The sequence below is a fragment of the Oncorhynchus mykiss genome, chromosome 22, assembly GCF_013265735.2.
Source record: "Oncorhynchus mykiss isolate Arlee chromosome 22, USDA_OmykA_1.1, whole genome shotgun sequence".
NCBI lineage: Eukaryota > Metazoa > Chordata > Actinopteri > Salmoniformes > Salmonidae > Oncorhynchus > Oncorhynchus mykiss.
The window spans coordinates 8,402,141-8,419,203 of NC_048586.1; the positions used below are offsets into that span (position 1 = coordinate 8,402,141).

A 17,063-nucleotide genomic window follows, 5' to 3' on the forward strand; every position below is an offset into this window, starting at 1 on the left:
GCAGGGGAGAGCAGCGTGAGGGGAGTGGAGGGCAGAGTGAGGGAGGGCAGAGGGAGTGCAGGGGAGGGCAGAGTGAGGGAGGCAGAGGGAGTGCAGGGGAGAGCAGCGTGAGGGGAGTGGAGGGCAGAGTGAGGGAGGGCAGAGGGAGTGCAGGGGAGGGCAGAGTGAGGGGAGGCTATGCGAGGGGATGGGTGTAGAGTCTGTTACTGACACAGGGATTCCTCTCTGCTCCGTGGACCTCTGCCCCCAAAAGGAGCTCCATGAGACTGTGTGGGCCAACACTGCACAGCCTGTCACTTTCATTCACCAGCAGCACGTTGTGTGCGCGGCGTGTGCGGCGTGCTCAGATCTTTAATAACTATCAATAAGAACATTTCACATAATCCTAGAGCAGGGATGGGCTTTATCCGAGGGCCAGTTACCCATCCCTGCCCTTCAGGCACTGAGCCATCATTCAACAAACATTCTAATCTCACTCTGTTATCCCCTGTACTCTTATTCTGACACCACTATGAGTGTATCCATAATTAAAGGGAAAGTGTGTCTGTATATTCCATTAAAGGATGAGTCATGTGTGCAGGCCAGTGAACCTAACCAGGGTTGTAGTGTGGGCCCTAACACAGCCATGCTGTTCCCCATCCATCCATTAGAGCATTGAACAGTGCTCCACTCACCAGCCTAATGGTGTTACAGCCCGTGGCGAAACCACGGAACAACGAATCATCCCCGTCTGTTATTGAGTTATACATTATGCCCTGGTTCCTATTCAACCCCTAGCATTTCAATATGTTGTATTTGATCATTAATCTGTACTCGGATAGTTAATATTCGGGCTTGGCAGTAACTTGTAATGTGTCTTATTTTGAATCAGTTCTGTGTGCGCACACGTGTTTGTGTGTGTGTGTGAAGTCAGCGATTGGAGTTATGATTGGACTGGGTTCCTCTTTGCTCTTCTTGAATGGAATAGACGCTCAGCAACACTGACTCAAAATGGCTGTGCCATTGACAGACTCTGCAGGCCAATACAGGGTAACCATCTCCCCAGTGATCCAAAATGGCTGTGCTCACTCATCCAGTGACACCTACTGCAGGCCAATACAGGGAAACCAATGATCTCCAGACTGAATCAAAATGGTTCCCTTGGCTTTAGTCCATCTGACAGATTTACAGGGTGCACAGTACACACTGTCACCGTGCCAACGCTGCCTGCCCATAATGTTTGTGAAGACATAAACAGCTGGACGTTTATGGACTGTTTTATAGACTGGGCGCTGAGCTACAGTAGTGCTCTGTGTTAATAGCACCCTGCTAACATAATGTTATGACCTTACAGTGCAGGAAATGGAAAATATATGACCATTTCTTTTTTAAAGTGCTTGTTAACTGTTAATAGCTTCTCATTTGTAGTGGTATGCAAACTAGAATGGTGATGATGATGATTTATGGGTTGGATGTATAGTGTTTCTCCAAGTGCTGAAAGTGGGGGGGGGGGGGGGGGGGGGGGGCTTACCTCATTCACTACCTCTCATAACACCTGTTACTATATTACCTCTGACTCCCCTGGGTTTCATTGTACTGCTCCCTGTGACCCCGTCAGGTGGTCCTGTGTATTGGTACGCCAACCTCTGATGCCCCTCTGGGTTCTTATAAAGACATGCTGAGGTAGGAGTCTCCTGGGTCAGGCTCCAGTGCTGAATGAGGTCTCTGTGTCCAGGGCGGTGAAAGAATGGAGGGATGGAAGGAGAGGGAGTGTGGGAGGAGTGAATTGAGACTGTTCCCCTGCCAACCAGCAGGCCAGAGCCTTGAAGTGGAAATGAGCGAGAGCAGAAGAAAGTGTGTGTGCGTGCGCACGATTCAGCTGGGCTGTGTGGGTCTCAGGGGAGTTTTATGTCTGCTGTTCCCTGCATATCTCTGCTCTCTATCCTGTGACAGTCGACAGCATAGTCTCTCCACGGGATGGCTTGAAGTAGACCCCGGAGGAGAGCATTCAAGTTGGGTCACATCAAGTGGGGCCACACACACACACACACACACAGTGCATTCTGAAAGTTTTCCGACCCTCCACATGTGGTTACGTTACAGCATTATTCAAAATATATAAATACATTTCCTCAATCTACACACAATACCCAGTAATGACAAAGCGAAAACAGGTTTATTTTGCAAAAATGTTTGCAAAATAAAAAATAACAGACCCTTTGCTATGATACTGGAAACTGAGCTCAGGTGCTTCCTGTTTATATTGATCATCCTTGAGATGAGTCTACAATTTGATTGGACATGACTTGGAAAGGCACACACCTGTCTATATTAGGTCTCACAGTTGACAGTGCATGTCAGAGCAGAAACCAGGCCTCTGGAGATGGGAGAACCTTTTAAAGGACAATCATCGCTGCTGCTCTCCACCAATCAGGTCTTTATGGTCGAGTGGCCAGCCGGAAGCCACTCCCCAGTAAAAGGCACATGACAGCCTGCTTGGAGTTTGCCAAAAGGCACGTAAAGGATTCTGACCATGAGAAACAAGATTCTCTGGTAGACGAAAAACAAGAGAACTATTTGGCCTAAATGCCAAGCGTCACATCTGGAGGAAACCTTGCACCATCCCTACGGTGAAGCATGGTGGGGGCAGCATCATGCTGTGGGGATGTTTTGAAGTGGCAGGGACTGGGAGACTAGTCAGGATAGAGGAAAAGATGAACAGAGCAAAGAACAGAGAGATTCTTGATGAAAACCTGCTCCAGAGCACTCAGGACCTCAGACTGGGGTAAAGGTTAACCTTCCAACAGGACAATAACCCGATCAACTTGAACCCGATCGAGCATCTCTGAGACCTGAAAATAGCTGTGCAGCGATGCTCCCATCTAACCTGACAGAGCTTGAGAGGATCTGCAGAGAAGAATGGGAGAAACTCCTCAAATACAGGTGTGCCAAGCTTGTAGCATCCTACCCAAGAAGACTAGAGGCTGTAACCACTGCCAAAGGTGCTTCAACAAAGTACTGAGTAAAGGGTCTGAATACTGATGTAAATGTGATATTTTATTTTTTTATACATTTGCAAAAAACACACACACACGCAGGTGATTACGTATTGTTTGGAATTGCACACAGAGGGTGAGACACTGTATGCTCTTTCCATGACAAGCTGACAACCCTTATTGATGTCACCTGTTAAATCCACTTCACTCAGTGTAAGGGAGGAGACAGGTTAAAGGAATTTCAAGCCTTGAGACAATTGAGATGGGTCTTTCATTCTTAAGTGTCTGTATCGAGAATGGTACACCACCCCCAGAACATCCAGCCAACTTGACAACTGTGGGAAGCATTGGCGTCAACATGGGCCAGCATCCCTATGGAATGCATGTGACACCTTGTAGAGTCCAGGCCCTGACAAATTGAGGCTGTTCTGAGGCTAAAAGTGGGTGCAACTCAATATTAGTAAGGTGTTTTGTTCACTCCGTGTGTGATGTATGTTTGGTGTCTTATGTCTCCTTCACTGTCGTCACTTCTCAGGCGCTCTGAAAAACAAGCCTTTCACATAACCCTTGTTTTACATGGACCTTGACTATTCTATTAAACATTATGGTCTGTTCAATATTTCTGTCTTGTTTGCATTTGCCCATCCCTTTGTCTTTTTCATCCTCTCTTTCTGTCAGCTCTGCCCTGTGATGTCTGGTCTTCTGTGTGTTAGTAACAGCTGCCAAGGGACTCCTCTCCTGCTCCCATCTCCTGCTCCCATCTCCGCTCTCACACAACAAAACAGCAGGAAAGTTTAGTGCCACTCTGTGTGAACCCAATAACTTCCTGAGTTAATTCACACAGTCATCTAAACAGATGTGACCTAGCTCTATCTACACTGCAACACACACACACACACACACACACACACACACGTGTCACTTTTCCCTGTGTGGTGACTAAACAAACGACGGCGTTGGGAATGTTTTGTGTGCAGTGGAATTGAATTGTGCCTACTTTAGTTATGAAATATGTTTGGTTACATTTGTATTAGTCAGATGTAATTGGTTTGTACAGTAAGCGATGCCCAGATGTAGGTCTGTCTGATATGTTCCAATCAACCACCTGAGCCATGAGACATCTGTATGCCAGTCATCTGTCTCCCTGGGTCCGGCAGATGAACGCATCAGAACAACTCTTAGTTGGCCCCGGCTGGCGCTCCCACGTGGGTTACACAATGGGTAAACACGCAGCATGGAGGAGACGATCGCTTTGTTGTTGCTGCTGTCTTTTTGTTGTGCAGAAAGAGGCAAGGAGACAGGTAGGAGGAGAGGAACCTTTGATCCCCTGCTTGCCTGTCAGTCAGGACCACAGCAGAGCCACGCACCAGACACCCTGTCTGCTCCACTTTCCTTCCCAGCCAGCATGCACTAGTTTCATCCTTTTGATGAGTGGAGACGCAGGTAGCTGAGTGGTGCTGAACACCTGGTTTAATGAGGAGATGTGAGTTGTGACAAATACACTAACAGTTGTGACCGAGGGAGTGTGTATGTATGTCTGTCACTTGGGTGCATTTATTGTATGTGGGTGGAGAGAATTTCTGTGTATGTAGAGTCTGATCTTGTACTGTATGTATGTGATTGTGAACTATAGTATGTGTGTGCTTGCCCTCTCTCAGCTCTTTGAGGAGGAGGTCCTCTATCTTCTATATTAAGTGTTGACATCTTCACTGGGCCTAGAGTACAGCCTGCAGCCCCCCCTAACCCTAACTCCTGCCTGGTCTCTCACTGGAGCTTAAGGCTGCCCTGCCCACACACACAAATCCACTTCGTCTCCTGCTGCCTCATTTACTCAAAGCTTTCTCAGTACCACTGGATTAATGACTTACCAAAGGACTTGGGTTGTAGATATGCGGCAGGGGTGGCAGAGCGTTGGGCCGAAAGGAATCCCCGAGCCGACAATGTGAAAAATCTGTCTGCCCTTGAGCAAGGCACTTAACCCTAATTGCTCCTGTAAGTAGCTCTGGATAAGAGTGTCTGATAAATGTAAAAATGTAGATTTAGTGTCTGGTTACACAGGTGTAGATTTAGTGTCTGGTTACACAGGTGTTGTAGTACCAGTTTCTGCCACCTGCTAGAAGAAACCTGAAATGCTTTTGATTCATTCCACTGGCAACAACAGACTGTTGTCTTTCACTGGCTGTCTAAAATGAAATAAAATGTCAGGTCATGTTAGCTTAACATACTGATGTAGTGATTCTCTTCCTTTCTCCACCATCTCTCTCTCCTCTCTCTCAGGACTGGGTAAGGGCAGAAGGAAGCAGAGTGCCCGTGATGCCTCTCCCACACCTAGCACGGATGCAGAGTACCCCTCCAATGGGAATGGGGGAGGAGGAGGAGGCGGTGCCGAACGCATCTACGACCTCACCATCCTGGCCGTTGTCAAGTTCTCGTACATGGCGGAGCGCGAGGATGAGCTGACCCTAGCCAAGGGGTCCCGGGTCACTGTGATGGAGAAGTGCAGTGACGGTTGGTGGCGGGGCAGCCAGGGAGGTCGCGTGGGCTGGTTCCCCTCCAACTATGTCCTGGAGGACCCCGCAGAGAGAGAGGGCGAGGGGGGTGGAGGAGGAAGGGACTCTCCAGGTTATCCAGGGCAGGGCAGGGGGGCCACGATGACCAACGGACGGGCGGGAGGTGGTGGCGGCCGGGATGGAGAGGGAAGTGGTGCGCTCCATCTGGTCCAGACTATTTACCCGTTCAGCTCAGTGACGGAGGAAGAGCTGAACTTTGAGAAGGGAGAGGTGATGGAGGTTGTGGAGAAACCAGAGAATGACCCAGAGTGGTGGCGCTGCAGGAACGCCCAAGGCCTGGTGGGCCTAGTGCCTAAGAACTACGTGCTGGTGCTGAATGATGCTGACGGGCCTCCCGGGCTCCCCGCCCTGCCGCAGTCGCCCCCTGGCTCCCCACAGATCCGCTACGTGGGGCCGGCGATCGTGGGCAAGTTTGCAGGCAGGGACTGGTACTATGGAGGGGTGACCAGACACCAGGCAGAACTGGTCCTCAACGAGAGGGGAAAGGAGGGGGACTTCCTCATACGGGACAGCGAGTCATCGGTGAGTGGGGGAAGAGAGGATGAAGGAATGATTGAGGATAGTGGGAGGAAAGGAGTGTTAAGGGAGCAGGATGGAGGGAAGAGTAGAATAATACGTTGGAGAATAGGAGAGATCTGCACACATGAACAGCAGAAATATTGACCTGTGATTTATAAATGAAGTCATGGTGCCCTCTGCTGGTGGATAGTGAGTAGCGTTAGTAAAGGAAAGCATGTTTGTTGGAGACAAATTGGTGAGTAAATTAACCGACTCTCCCTTTTTCTCCCTCTAGCCCAGCGATTTCTCTGTGTCTCTGAAGGCACCTGGGAAGAACAAGCACTTCAAGGTGCAGTGTTCAGAGGAGGTCTACTGTATCGGCCAGCGCAGGTTCAGCTCCATAGATGAACTGGTGGAACACTACAAGAAAGCCCCCATCTTCACCAGCCAACACGGAGACAAGCTCTACCTGGTCAAACCGCTGCTGTGACACACATACATGAACACAGATACACCCACAGGCACTCAGACATGCATATATACACACACACATACGCACTCCACCAAATGCCCATATCCCAGCAATCCTCAACATGCTGAACTTGGGGAGATAACTTAGTCTGTTTTAGCCTAGTCACATTGCTGGTCTTGGTTCTGTTTCCTTTCTTTGGTTTTAGGTTTTCTGTTTGTTTGGAATTCACACATTTTTGTTAACTCATTTAAAACCCTCTCCAGAGGTTCCGATGATTTCTAAAGGAAATAATGACTTCACTAAGTGGCCATTTGTAAACACCCTCTTGCCTTTTCTCCTCTTCTCTGCCTTCATCCTCCTCTTCTCTGTAGTCATTTTCTTCCACCTCTACCTCCTCTTCATCACTCTATCATCGAGGAGAAGTAGGAGAAAGCGAGAGAGCAAATTGAAAAGAGTGTAGAGTTTGAATGTCTGTCAATGTACAACACGTACTGTATTGCTCTTCTATTGGCTCCAGCTCTACACTACACTTATGGTGTAGTCCAGTGTTTTACACACAAGGCTCAGACTTTTCTGTTTCCCTCTACTCGGGCCGGCACCCGTGTCTCACTGGGCCATGGCTCCGGCGGTCCTGCTCTCATTTGGGGCCAATAACAGGCCACAGGTACTTTTCAGCTGGCATTTACATAAATGGCTAACTGAACTTTAACACCTTCTCACAAAGCAACTGTTTTGATTATGCAGAGGTTGTTTATTCAGTTCTTCACAAATCTTCATTGTCAGCCCTAACTATGGAAACATCATTTCCCTAGTATAACATTAGGCTGTATACACTAACTAGTGTAACGCTGGTGTTACAGTCCAAAAGCAGCATTACTGTTTTGCTAGTCTATTGGTTCCAGCTCTACGCGACACTTACTGTTCTGATGTTCTATTGGCTCCAGCTCTACACTACTTCTATTTGATTGTCTCCAGCTCTACACGACACTTGCTGTACTTCCTCACTCACTCATTCCCCGGCCCTAGTGCTGTTTTCCAATGAAGATCAGGTCTTCAGGCGTTTTACTCTCAAAGTTATATACAGTGCATTCAGAAAGTATTCAGACCCCTTGAGTTTTCCACATTTTGTTACATTAGTCTTATTCTAAAATATATTCAATTATTTTTCCCCCTCATCAATCTACACACAATACCCCCATAATGACAAAGTAAAAACAGGTTTGTAGAAATTTTTGTAAATGTATTAAATATAAAAAACTGAAAACTGAAATCAAGTATTCAGATCAGTTACTCAGTAGTTTGTTGAAGCACCAATTACAGCATTGAGTCGTCTTGGGTATGACACTACAGGCTTGGCACACCTGAATTTGGAGAGTTTCTCCCATTTTTCTCTGCAGATCCTCTCAATCTCTGTCAGGTTGGATGAGGAGCGTTGCTGAACAGCTATTTTCAGGTCTCTCCAGAGATGTTCGATCGGGTTCAAGTCGGGGCTCTGGCTGGTTCACTCAAGGACATTCAGAAACCTGTCCCGAAGCCACTCCTGTGTCGTCTTGGCTGTGTGCTTAGGGGTCGTTGTCCTGTTGGAAGGTGAACCTTTGCTCCAGTCTGAGGTCCTGAGCTCTGGAGCAGGTTTCTCTTTGTACTTTGCTCTGTTCATCTTTCCCTTGATCCTGACTAGTCTCCCAGTCCCTGCAGCTGAAAAACATCCCCACAGCATGATGCTGCCACCACCGTGCTTCACCGTAGGGATGGTGCCAGGTTTTCTCCAGACATGATGCTTGGCATTCAGGCTATAAGAGTTCAATCTTGGTTTAATCGGACCAGAGAATCTTGTTTCTCATGGTCTGCGAGTCTTTAGGTACCTTTTTGCAAACTCCAAGCTGGCTGTCATGTGCCTTTTTACCGAGGAGGGTTTGGCCACTCTACTATAAAAGCTTGATTGGTGGAGTGCTGCAGACATGGTTGTCCTTCTGGAAGGTTCTCCCATCTCCACAGAGGAACTCTGGTGCTTTGTCAGAGGGACCATCGGGTTCTTGGTCACCTTCATGACAAATGCTCTTCTCCCCGATTCCTCAGTTTGGCCGGGCGGCCAGCTCCAGGAGGAGTCTCTGTGGTTCCAAACTTCTTCTATTTAAGAGTGATAGAGGCCCCTGTGTTCTTGGGGACAATCAATGCTGCAGTCATTTTTTTTGGTACCCTTCCCCAGATCTCTGCCTCGACACAATCCCGTCTTGGAGCTCTACGGACAATTCCTTCGACCTCATGGCTTTTTTCCCCCTGACATGCACTGTCAACTGTGGGACCACATAGACAGGTGTGTGCCTTTCCAAATCATGACCAATCAATTGAATTTACCACAGATGGACTACAATCAAGTTGTAGAAACATCTCAAGGATGATCAATGGAAACAGGATGCACCTGAGCTTAATTTCAAGTCTTGTAGCGAAGGGTCTGAATACTTGTTTAAATAAGGTATTCATGTTTTTTTATTTGTAATACATTTGCAAACATTTCTAAAAACTTGTTTTTGCTTTGTCATTATGGGGTATTATGTGTAGATTGAAGATTTATATCTATTTAATCAATTTTAGAATAAGGCTATAACTGAACAAAATGTGAAAGAAGTCAAGGGGTCTGAATACTTTCTGAATGCACTGTATGTGTTTATGTAGCTGATGGCAGGCACTAATTCAAGAGTACTTAAACTGTTGTTTTGATTTGCTTTTTGCTCTGTGCGTCTGTTTACCAATGTATCGATCATGGGGTTCTCAGCTTTTCCAAGTTGATATATCTGAATGTTATTGAGCATTGTTATTTCATTCTTGTTCCCACTGTATGTATATATTCAGAAGAAGATGAGGTACGTAATATGAATCATTTCGATCCAACCTACGGGACTGTGCCGCTAATGACGTGGTGAGAATTATAATACTTTTGTTCAATAAAAGTTTTTGCAGAATAACTCAAATCATGGGCTGTGTGGCAGCATCTACGCTTTCTGTCTCGGATGTTGTACTGTGTGACTTGTGGGGATTGCTGCTGGTCTCTGGGAGTGGATGGATACAACATGTTGTTATTATTCTCCCCTATAGTTACCATCAGAGCCATGTATTTACCTAGTTGCCATTGTGGTTTCTGCATTATGATGCATTTACACGACACTGTAACATTCTATTTCAACCATGTTGGCACCCTGTTAACATTACATGGGGAATATTTAAATCTTGCCATGTAACTGCCCACTAAGCATTAGGCGATGTCTTCTGGGCGTCTTTTTTTTTGTTGTCTTGACCGGTGGTGGGTTTTTTTTTGGTGCCTTGATTTGTCGTCTATATTTGGCCTTGATTTGACCCCCCAAAAAAGACATCTGTGATTGGTTCGGATTGGCCTTGATTTGACCCAAATATAGACGTGTATGATTGGTCCAGTATGGTGTACGCCAAAACCCGGGTTTGTCTGTCGCTACATTGGTGTCAGAAATGGGTTGGCAGCTATGACCGTAACATCATGACTTGGTACCCTAAGCAATATGGTGAAATCTCCTACTAGCCCAGAATTCCACGGATCCTCCTTTTAGATTTGTGGGGGAGTACTGTAGTGAACAAGTATAGGCCTACACTTCCCACTTAGCATTTACCGATAGCGTTGTCTTTTGGCCGTATTTTTGGGGTCGTATTGTTTTTGGGGCAGTCAGGGCCGGCTTTCATTTCATTGTCCAAGGACATTGATTCTTGGTCCGGACCAAATTGGAACTAATCATAGACCTCTGTCAGTAAAGAAACATAGAGCACAGAGTACAGTATGGTACTGTATTGTACCCTACTTTACTCTAATGTACTTTACTGAACTAAACTGTACTGCACTATACTGTTTTTACTGTACTGTAATGTACTGTACTCTACTGTAATCTACTCTGCTGAATAAAACTTGACTGTCCTGTACCATACTGTGTTCTACTGTACTAAACTGCTGTATTGTAATGTGAAGTTCAATCTTGGGGAACAGCCCAGGCGTCTATGATTTGTTCAGATTTGACTCTGGTCCGCACCGACCATATTTGTATGTGGCGGAGGTCATTCGAATAATACCAGTATGCTTTACAAGTGTGTTTGTTTTTACGCTTTACATTTTGGTCATTCAGCAGACACTCTAATCCAGAGCGACTGACAGTCATTGCGTTCAACTAAGGTATATAAAAAAATACATCTCTAACCATTACTGAGAATGTTAATGTAGTTGAAGTGGTCTGATGGTTTATTCTGTAGGTTGGACTACTTTGAACATCATCGCTGCCAGTTTTAAAGCTTTTGAAAACGCTAACATAAGTCCATGTGACAGATGGGAGCAATAATAAATATTCTGTTGCACTCTTCAGTTGGCTCTTCTATATTATTGTCATGTGACGCTTACTTCATTGAGAATGCATGTGCAGTCAATTTCTCCATAGAATCATGAATCAACTTCACAGATCTTCATTGTAAAGGGTTATAACACTGTTTCCCATGCTTGTTCAATGAACCATAAACAATGAATGAACCTGCACCTGTGGAACGGTCGGTAAGACACTAGCAGCAATTAAGCTCACAGTTATGAAAACTTGGGCCTTTCCTACTGACTCTGAAAAACACCAAAAGAAAGATGCCCAGGGTCCCTGCTCATCTGCGTGAACGTTCCTTAGGCATGCTGCAAGGAGGCTTGTTGTCATTGCAGGCAATCTCAACGCTGTGCGTTACAGGGAAGACATCCTCCTCCCTCATGTGGTACCCTTCCTGTAGGCTCATCCTGACCTGACCCTCCAGCATGACAATGCCACTGTCAATGCCACTGCCAATGCCATACTGCTCATTCTGCGCGTGATTTCCTGCAAGACAAAAATGTCAGTGTTCTGCCATGGCCAGCGAAGAGCCCGGATCTCAATCCTATTGAGGACATCTGGGACCTATTGGATCGGAGGGTGATGTCTGCCATTACCCCCAGAAATGGCTGGGAACTTGCAGATGTCTTAGTGGAAGAGTGGGTTAACATCTCACAGCAAGAATTGTCAAATCTGGCACAGTCCATGAGGAGGAGATGCACTGCAGTACTTAATACAGCTGGTGGCCACACCAGATACTGACTTTTTATTTTATTTTACCTCTTTTTTTTCTCCCCAATTTCGTGGTATCCAATTGTTTTTAGTAGCTACTATCTTGTCTCATCGCTACAACTCCCGTACGGGCTCGGGAGAGACGAAGGTTGAAAGTCATGCGTCCTCTGATACACAACCCAACCAAGCCGCACTGCTTCTTAACACAGCACGCATCCAACCCGGAAGCCAGCCGCGCCAATGTGTCGGAGGAAACACTGTGCACCTGGCAACCTTGGTTAGCGCGCACTGCGCCCGGCCCGCCACAGGAGTCGCTGGTGCGCGATGAGACAAGGACATCCCTACCGGCCAAGCCCTCCCTAACCCGGACGACGCTAGGCCAATTGTGCGTCGCCCCACGGACGACAGAGCCTGGGCGCGAACCCAGAGTCTCTGATGGCACAGCTGGCGCTGCAGTACAGCACCCTTAACCGCTGCGCCACCCGGGAGGCCAGACTGTTACTTTTGATTTTGACCCCCCTTTGTTCAGGCACACATTACTCACATGTCTGTTGAACTTACTCACATGTCTGTTGAACTTGAGGAGGAGATGCACTGCAGTACTTAATGCAGCTGGTGGCCACACCAGATACTGACTATTACTTTTGATTTTGACCCCCCCCCCCCCCCCCCCTCCTTTGTTCAGGGACACATTATTCAATTTCTGTTAGTTACATGTCTGTGGAACTTGTTCAGTTGTTGAATCGCATGTTTATACAAATATTTACACATGTTAAGTTTGTTGAAAATAAACGGAGTGTACAGTGAGAGGATGTTTTTTTTATGAGTTTATTTTCCATCTGTAAATTATGCATTTTCAACTTCTGTGCAAGACTTCTCTATCGACGCCCAGAAAATTACTGATTTTGCTTACAAAATATAAAAAAGGATTGGTTGGCCGAACTCTCTAAATACATGGCTCTGGTTATCACCATAGATCTGTCTGGCTGTTTAAATGCAGTCTGGCTGGCTGCCGATTGACTCAGGCCGATCGATAATGGATTGACACGGTCTGCCATGGATCTGATGACACCTAGCTGTCAACATGCAGCTTGACTGATTGATTGGACTCGCTTGCCTCAATCTGATCAGAGTATATGACTAACACTTTAGCTCCCTCACAGACACGCTGTCAGCCCGCATCACCAGTACAAATTATGTTGATGATTGTGAAAGGGTAAATGAACAGACTAGCCAACTTTTTTTCTACACTTACACCCACAACTTTGTCAGACATGGATTAGGGGTTTGTTAGTTGTCAACATGGTGTGAAATTGTAGCTTAATTTCAAAAACAAAATGTTACTGTAACAACAGCAGGTACTCTCACTACAACAGCTAAATCCCCACATTAAGAGAAAGTGGGAGAGAGGATGGTGGGAGGAGAGAAGGAGAGAGGATGGTGGAAGGGGGAGGGGAGGAGAGAAGGAGAGAGGATGGTGGAAGGGAAGGAGGAGAGGATGGTGGAAGGAGAGAGGATGGTGGGAGGAGAGAGGATGGTGGGAAGAGAGAAGGATAAAGGATGGTGGAAGGAGAGAGGATGGTGGGAGGAGAGATGGAGAGGATGATGGAAGGGGGAGGGGAGGAAAGAGGATGGTGGAAGGAGGGGAGGAGAGGAAGGGGAGAGGAGAGGATGGTGGAAGGAGAAGAGGAGGGGGAGGAGAAGGAGAGAGGATGGTGGAAGGAGGAGAGAGGATAGTGGATGGAGGAGTGGAAGGAGAGAAAGAGAGGATGGTGGAAGAGGGCGCAAAGGAGAGAGGATGGTGGGAGGAGAGAGGATGGTGGATGATGGAAGGAGGAGGGGAGGAGAGAAGGAGAGGATGAGTGAGATGGAGGGGATGTGAGAAGGCACATGATGAAAGAAGAGGATGAACGACGAGGAGAAGAGAGAAGATGGATCAGAAAATGGTAGAAGGCAGGAAATAAGAGGATGTAATGTTCCCTACCCCTCAACCTCCCATAGAGGGCACTGGTCCTTTATCTGAAATAGATTTCTGCCTATGGAAAAGCTCTAAAATGTCAAAAGTTTCCTATTAACTTACTTTATTAACTTCCATGTCTACTGATCTATAAACACATGATCGATGCATTAGATTAGAGGGTTCTGGTGAAGGGTAAAGCAAAAAGGACATTCATTACAGAAAGTCCAGTACACTGGTCTCTGAGACAGCCAAGCTTTGTTAATCCTGATGAATATATAATCCATTGGTCTAATGGAGTTAAGGACAGACTTGAATTTAATTTTATTTCATTCTGGTTTGCTGTGAGAGGTGGAGAGGTGATTGACAGTGTAGTGTTATTGCTGCAATGTGGAGCAGGGGTATCTGCTGAGTATGGTAGGGTGTTGTGTTAGTCCTTGCAGCTTGATCTCTAGGGGAAGGGCTCGGCCAGACAGACTGTTCACATTACACTGAGTAAATCCTTCACCAGCCAAACATCACACAGTGGCTGTCTGGTGAGGAGGAGTGGGTGAAACAAGCACACAAATGATAGAGGTCCTGATTTATGTGTATATGTGTAACAGTGGCGTTCGATGCTGTTTAAGATGAGGGAGGATGATCATATTTTTTATGAGCATGGCCTTATTTCTATTACAGCATATTGGATGACTCTCATTCATATTCCATTCACCCAGCTCAATCTAACATCGATAGGTGTAGGCTACTACATGATACAAACATTTCCCCTGTACCCATCATGAGGTTGCTACAACAGGTTGAGAGATAAATTTGAGTAATCAAGGGGACAGAGTGACACATTCAATACCACCTTGCACACTCTTGCCTGCATCTAGCTGATCTAGGTTTTAATTATTAGTCGGACAGTTGCAAATTAGAGTTTATATTGGACTAATTCAGGTGCGTTCATCCCCGTTTTGATCAATTTTCTCTGTTTAAGAAACTTTTTTCGACAGAACTGGTGGAATGAATGCACCCCTGATCACACGCAAACACAGAGATAGCAGAGCCACATACAAACAGCATGATCATCTTGCTTGATGTATATATAGCTAATTCCTTCTCGCAACTACACTCTCTACTCCTCTCAACTTTTCCCTTCGCTTGTGGACTTCAGTGCACAATACAACAGCTGTCTGTGACCAGGTGAAAAAAAACCTTTCCAAGCCAAACCTTCATACCTTAACTGCTAACCACTACACACAGCCTACATCATTGGCACCATATTAGCTAACGTCATAGTCAACATAGCTACTAGAACTAATGCGTTAGTTACCCCCTAAAATCATGCAGTACAGTGTACAGCAATAAATTAATACAACCAAAAACGTCCAGTGTTGGATGGCCATAGCCAGCTAGCTAACATAGCACTGTTTGAGCTGGATGTTTGAGTAGGCAAAATTTGCTAGCTGCATTTGCTAAGTAAGTGAAAGTGGGGGAAAAAAATACAAAGAAATACACAGTGCCTTGCGAAAGTATTCGGCCCCCTTGAACTTTGCAACCTTTTGCCACATTTCAGGCTTCAAACATAAAGATATAAAACTGTATTTTTTTGTGAAGAATCAACAACAAGTGGGACACAATCATGAAGTGGAACGACATTTATTGGATATTTCAAACTTTTTTAACAAATCAAAAACTGAAAGATTGGGCGTGCAAAATTATTCAGCCCCTTTACTTTCAGTGCAGCAAACTCTCTCCAGAAGTTCAGTGAGGATCTCTGAATGATCCAATGTTGACCTAAATGACTAATGATGTGTGTCGTGGTTGATTGATTACTGATTTATTGGCTGGTCTGATCCACTGCTATCTGAACGAGCCATGGTTGTATTGATTGGCTAATGGGTCACACCTCTTCTCCCTCCTTCTGCTCGTCCGTCTTTCATCTCATTGTGTTTGTGAAGGTGTCAGTGAGAGGAGACTGCTCATAAAAAAAGTATGTCTCAGTCTCTGTGATTCCTCTCACTGATCGGAAAGCTTTTAACACACACGTACACACATCCTCCTGTATTTATTTCACACACACAGCACACATTCCCTCTCTCTCTTTATCCGACTCTCACACAAACACTACATTTTTTCATTTTTAAAATTTCGTTTTTCCTAATTCTAACATATGGAATTGTTTTAAGATAAAGAACACTCATAAATGGCAACAAAAAAAATGATCATAAGGAGTACGGTTTTGAAGTGTCTATCCTATCTATCTATCCTATCTAGGAGATATAGTAAAGCTCAGGATAAAATAAATAAATAAATAAATTGGGACATATGTTTAACCTCTTATTTTTGTTGACACAGAACTACCTCCATACTTCCATTTGTTTGTATGGGGGTTGTCACTTCTGGGTGTTGTAGAGCAAAACGGAGAACAACATCGTGTCCGTGAGAGTCTCCCTTTTCCATAGTGGTCATAAAATGTAGGCCAAACCGTTTTGACGCTAGACGTTTTTGCGAGAATAATGATTTTCTGGATGCCACATGGTCTGACAAACATTGCTGTAGCTCGGCCACCTTCCACCGCAAATGAGGATGTGGTGGATTGAGACGCAGCCCAAGATATTTCGATCTTAAATTGACGGATTTTGATGGGGATTTATGTATTATGTTAATTAGATTGACGCACAAAATTGTAAGATAGATAGGTGGGACATCCACATTTCACAGTCATAGTAAGACATTTTTCTCAGCATTGTCAGAGCTAGTAACAGGGAAAAGAGTCAAGTGCGAGTGTTAGTTCACAAAATACTTTTTTATTGATATATTTAATCTAACTGCACTGTCCAATTTACGGTAAAATAATACCATGCTATTGTTTGAGTAGAGTGCACAGTTATGTACTTGATGTATCAATAAACCAATTAGGCACATTTGGGCAGACTTGATACAACATTTTGAACATAAATGCAATGGTTCATTGGATCAGTCTAAAACTTTGCACATACACTGCTGCCATCTAGTGGCCAAGAAATACATTGTACATAGAGTACTAAGTCAGATAATGGCCTCTCTCTTGCATTTCAAAGATGATGGAACAAAAACAATACAAAAAAAAACATTTTTTTTTGTATTATCTTTCACCAGATCTAATGTGTTATATTCTCCTACATTAATTCCCCATTTCCACAAACTTCAAAGTGTTTCCTTTCAAATGGTATCAAGAATATGCATATCCTTGCTTCAGGTCAAATCAAATCAAATCAAATCAAATTTTATTTGTCACATACACATGGTTAGCAGATGTTAATGCGAGTGTAGCGAAATGCTTGTGCTTCTAGTTCCGACAATGCAGTAATAACAAGTAATCTAACTAATAATTCCAAAACTACTGTCTTGTACACAGTGTAAGGGGATAAAGAATATGTACATAAGGATATATGAATGAGTGATGGTACAGAGCAGCATAGGCAAGATACAGTAGATGGTATCGAGTACAGTATGTACAAATGAGATGAGTATGTAAAC

At 45.1% G+C, this 17,063-nt stretch overlaps 1 protein-coding gene across 2 annotated transcripts in view; it reads left to right on the plus strand.

The window, feature by feature from the left end:
- LOC110501322 (cytoplasmic protein NCK2) overlaps positions 1–7,930 on the plus strand; it is a 51,846-nt gene extending 43,916 nt beyond the window's left edge. For both annotated transcript variants that reach the window (XM_021578799.2, XM_021578800.2), the window contains exons 3-4: positions 5,253–6,067; positions 6,339–7,930. In XM_021578799.2, coding sequence (XP_021434474.1) covers positions 5,253–6,067; positions 6,339–6,533 — 1,010 coding nt within the window. In that variant the 3' untranslated portion in view covers positions 6,534–7,930. The remainder of the gene's footprint in view (positions 1–5,252; positions 6,068–6,338) is intronic.
- The last annotated feature ends 9,133 nt before the right edge of the window (positions 7,931–17,063 follow it).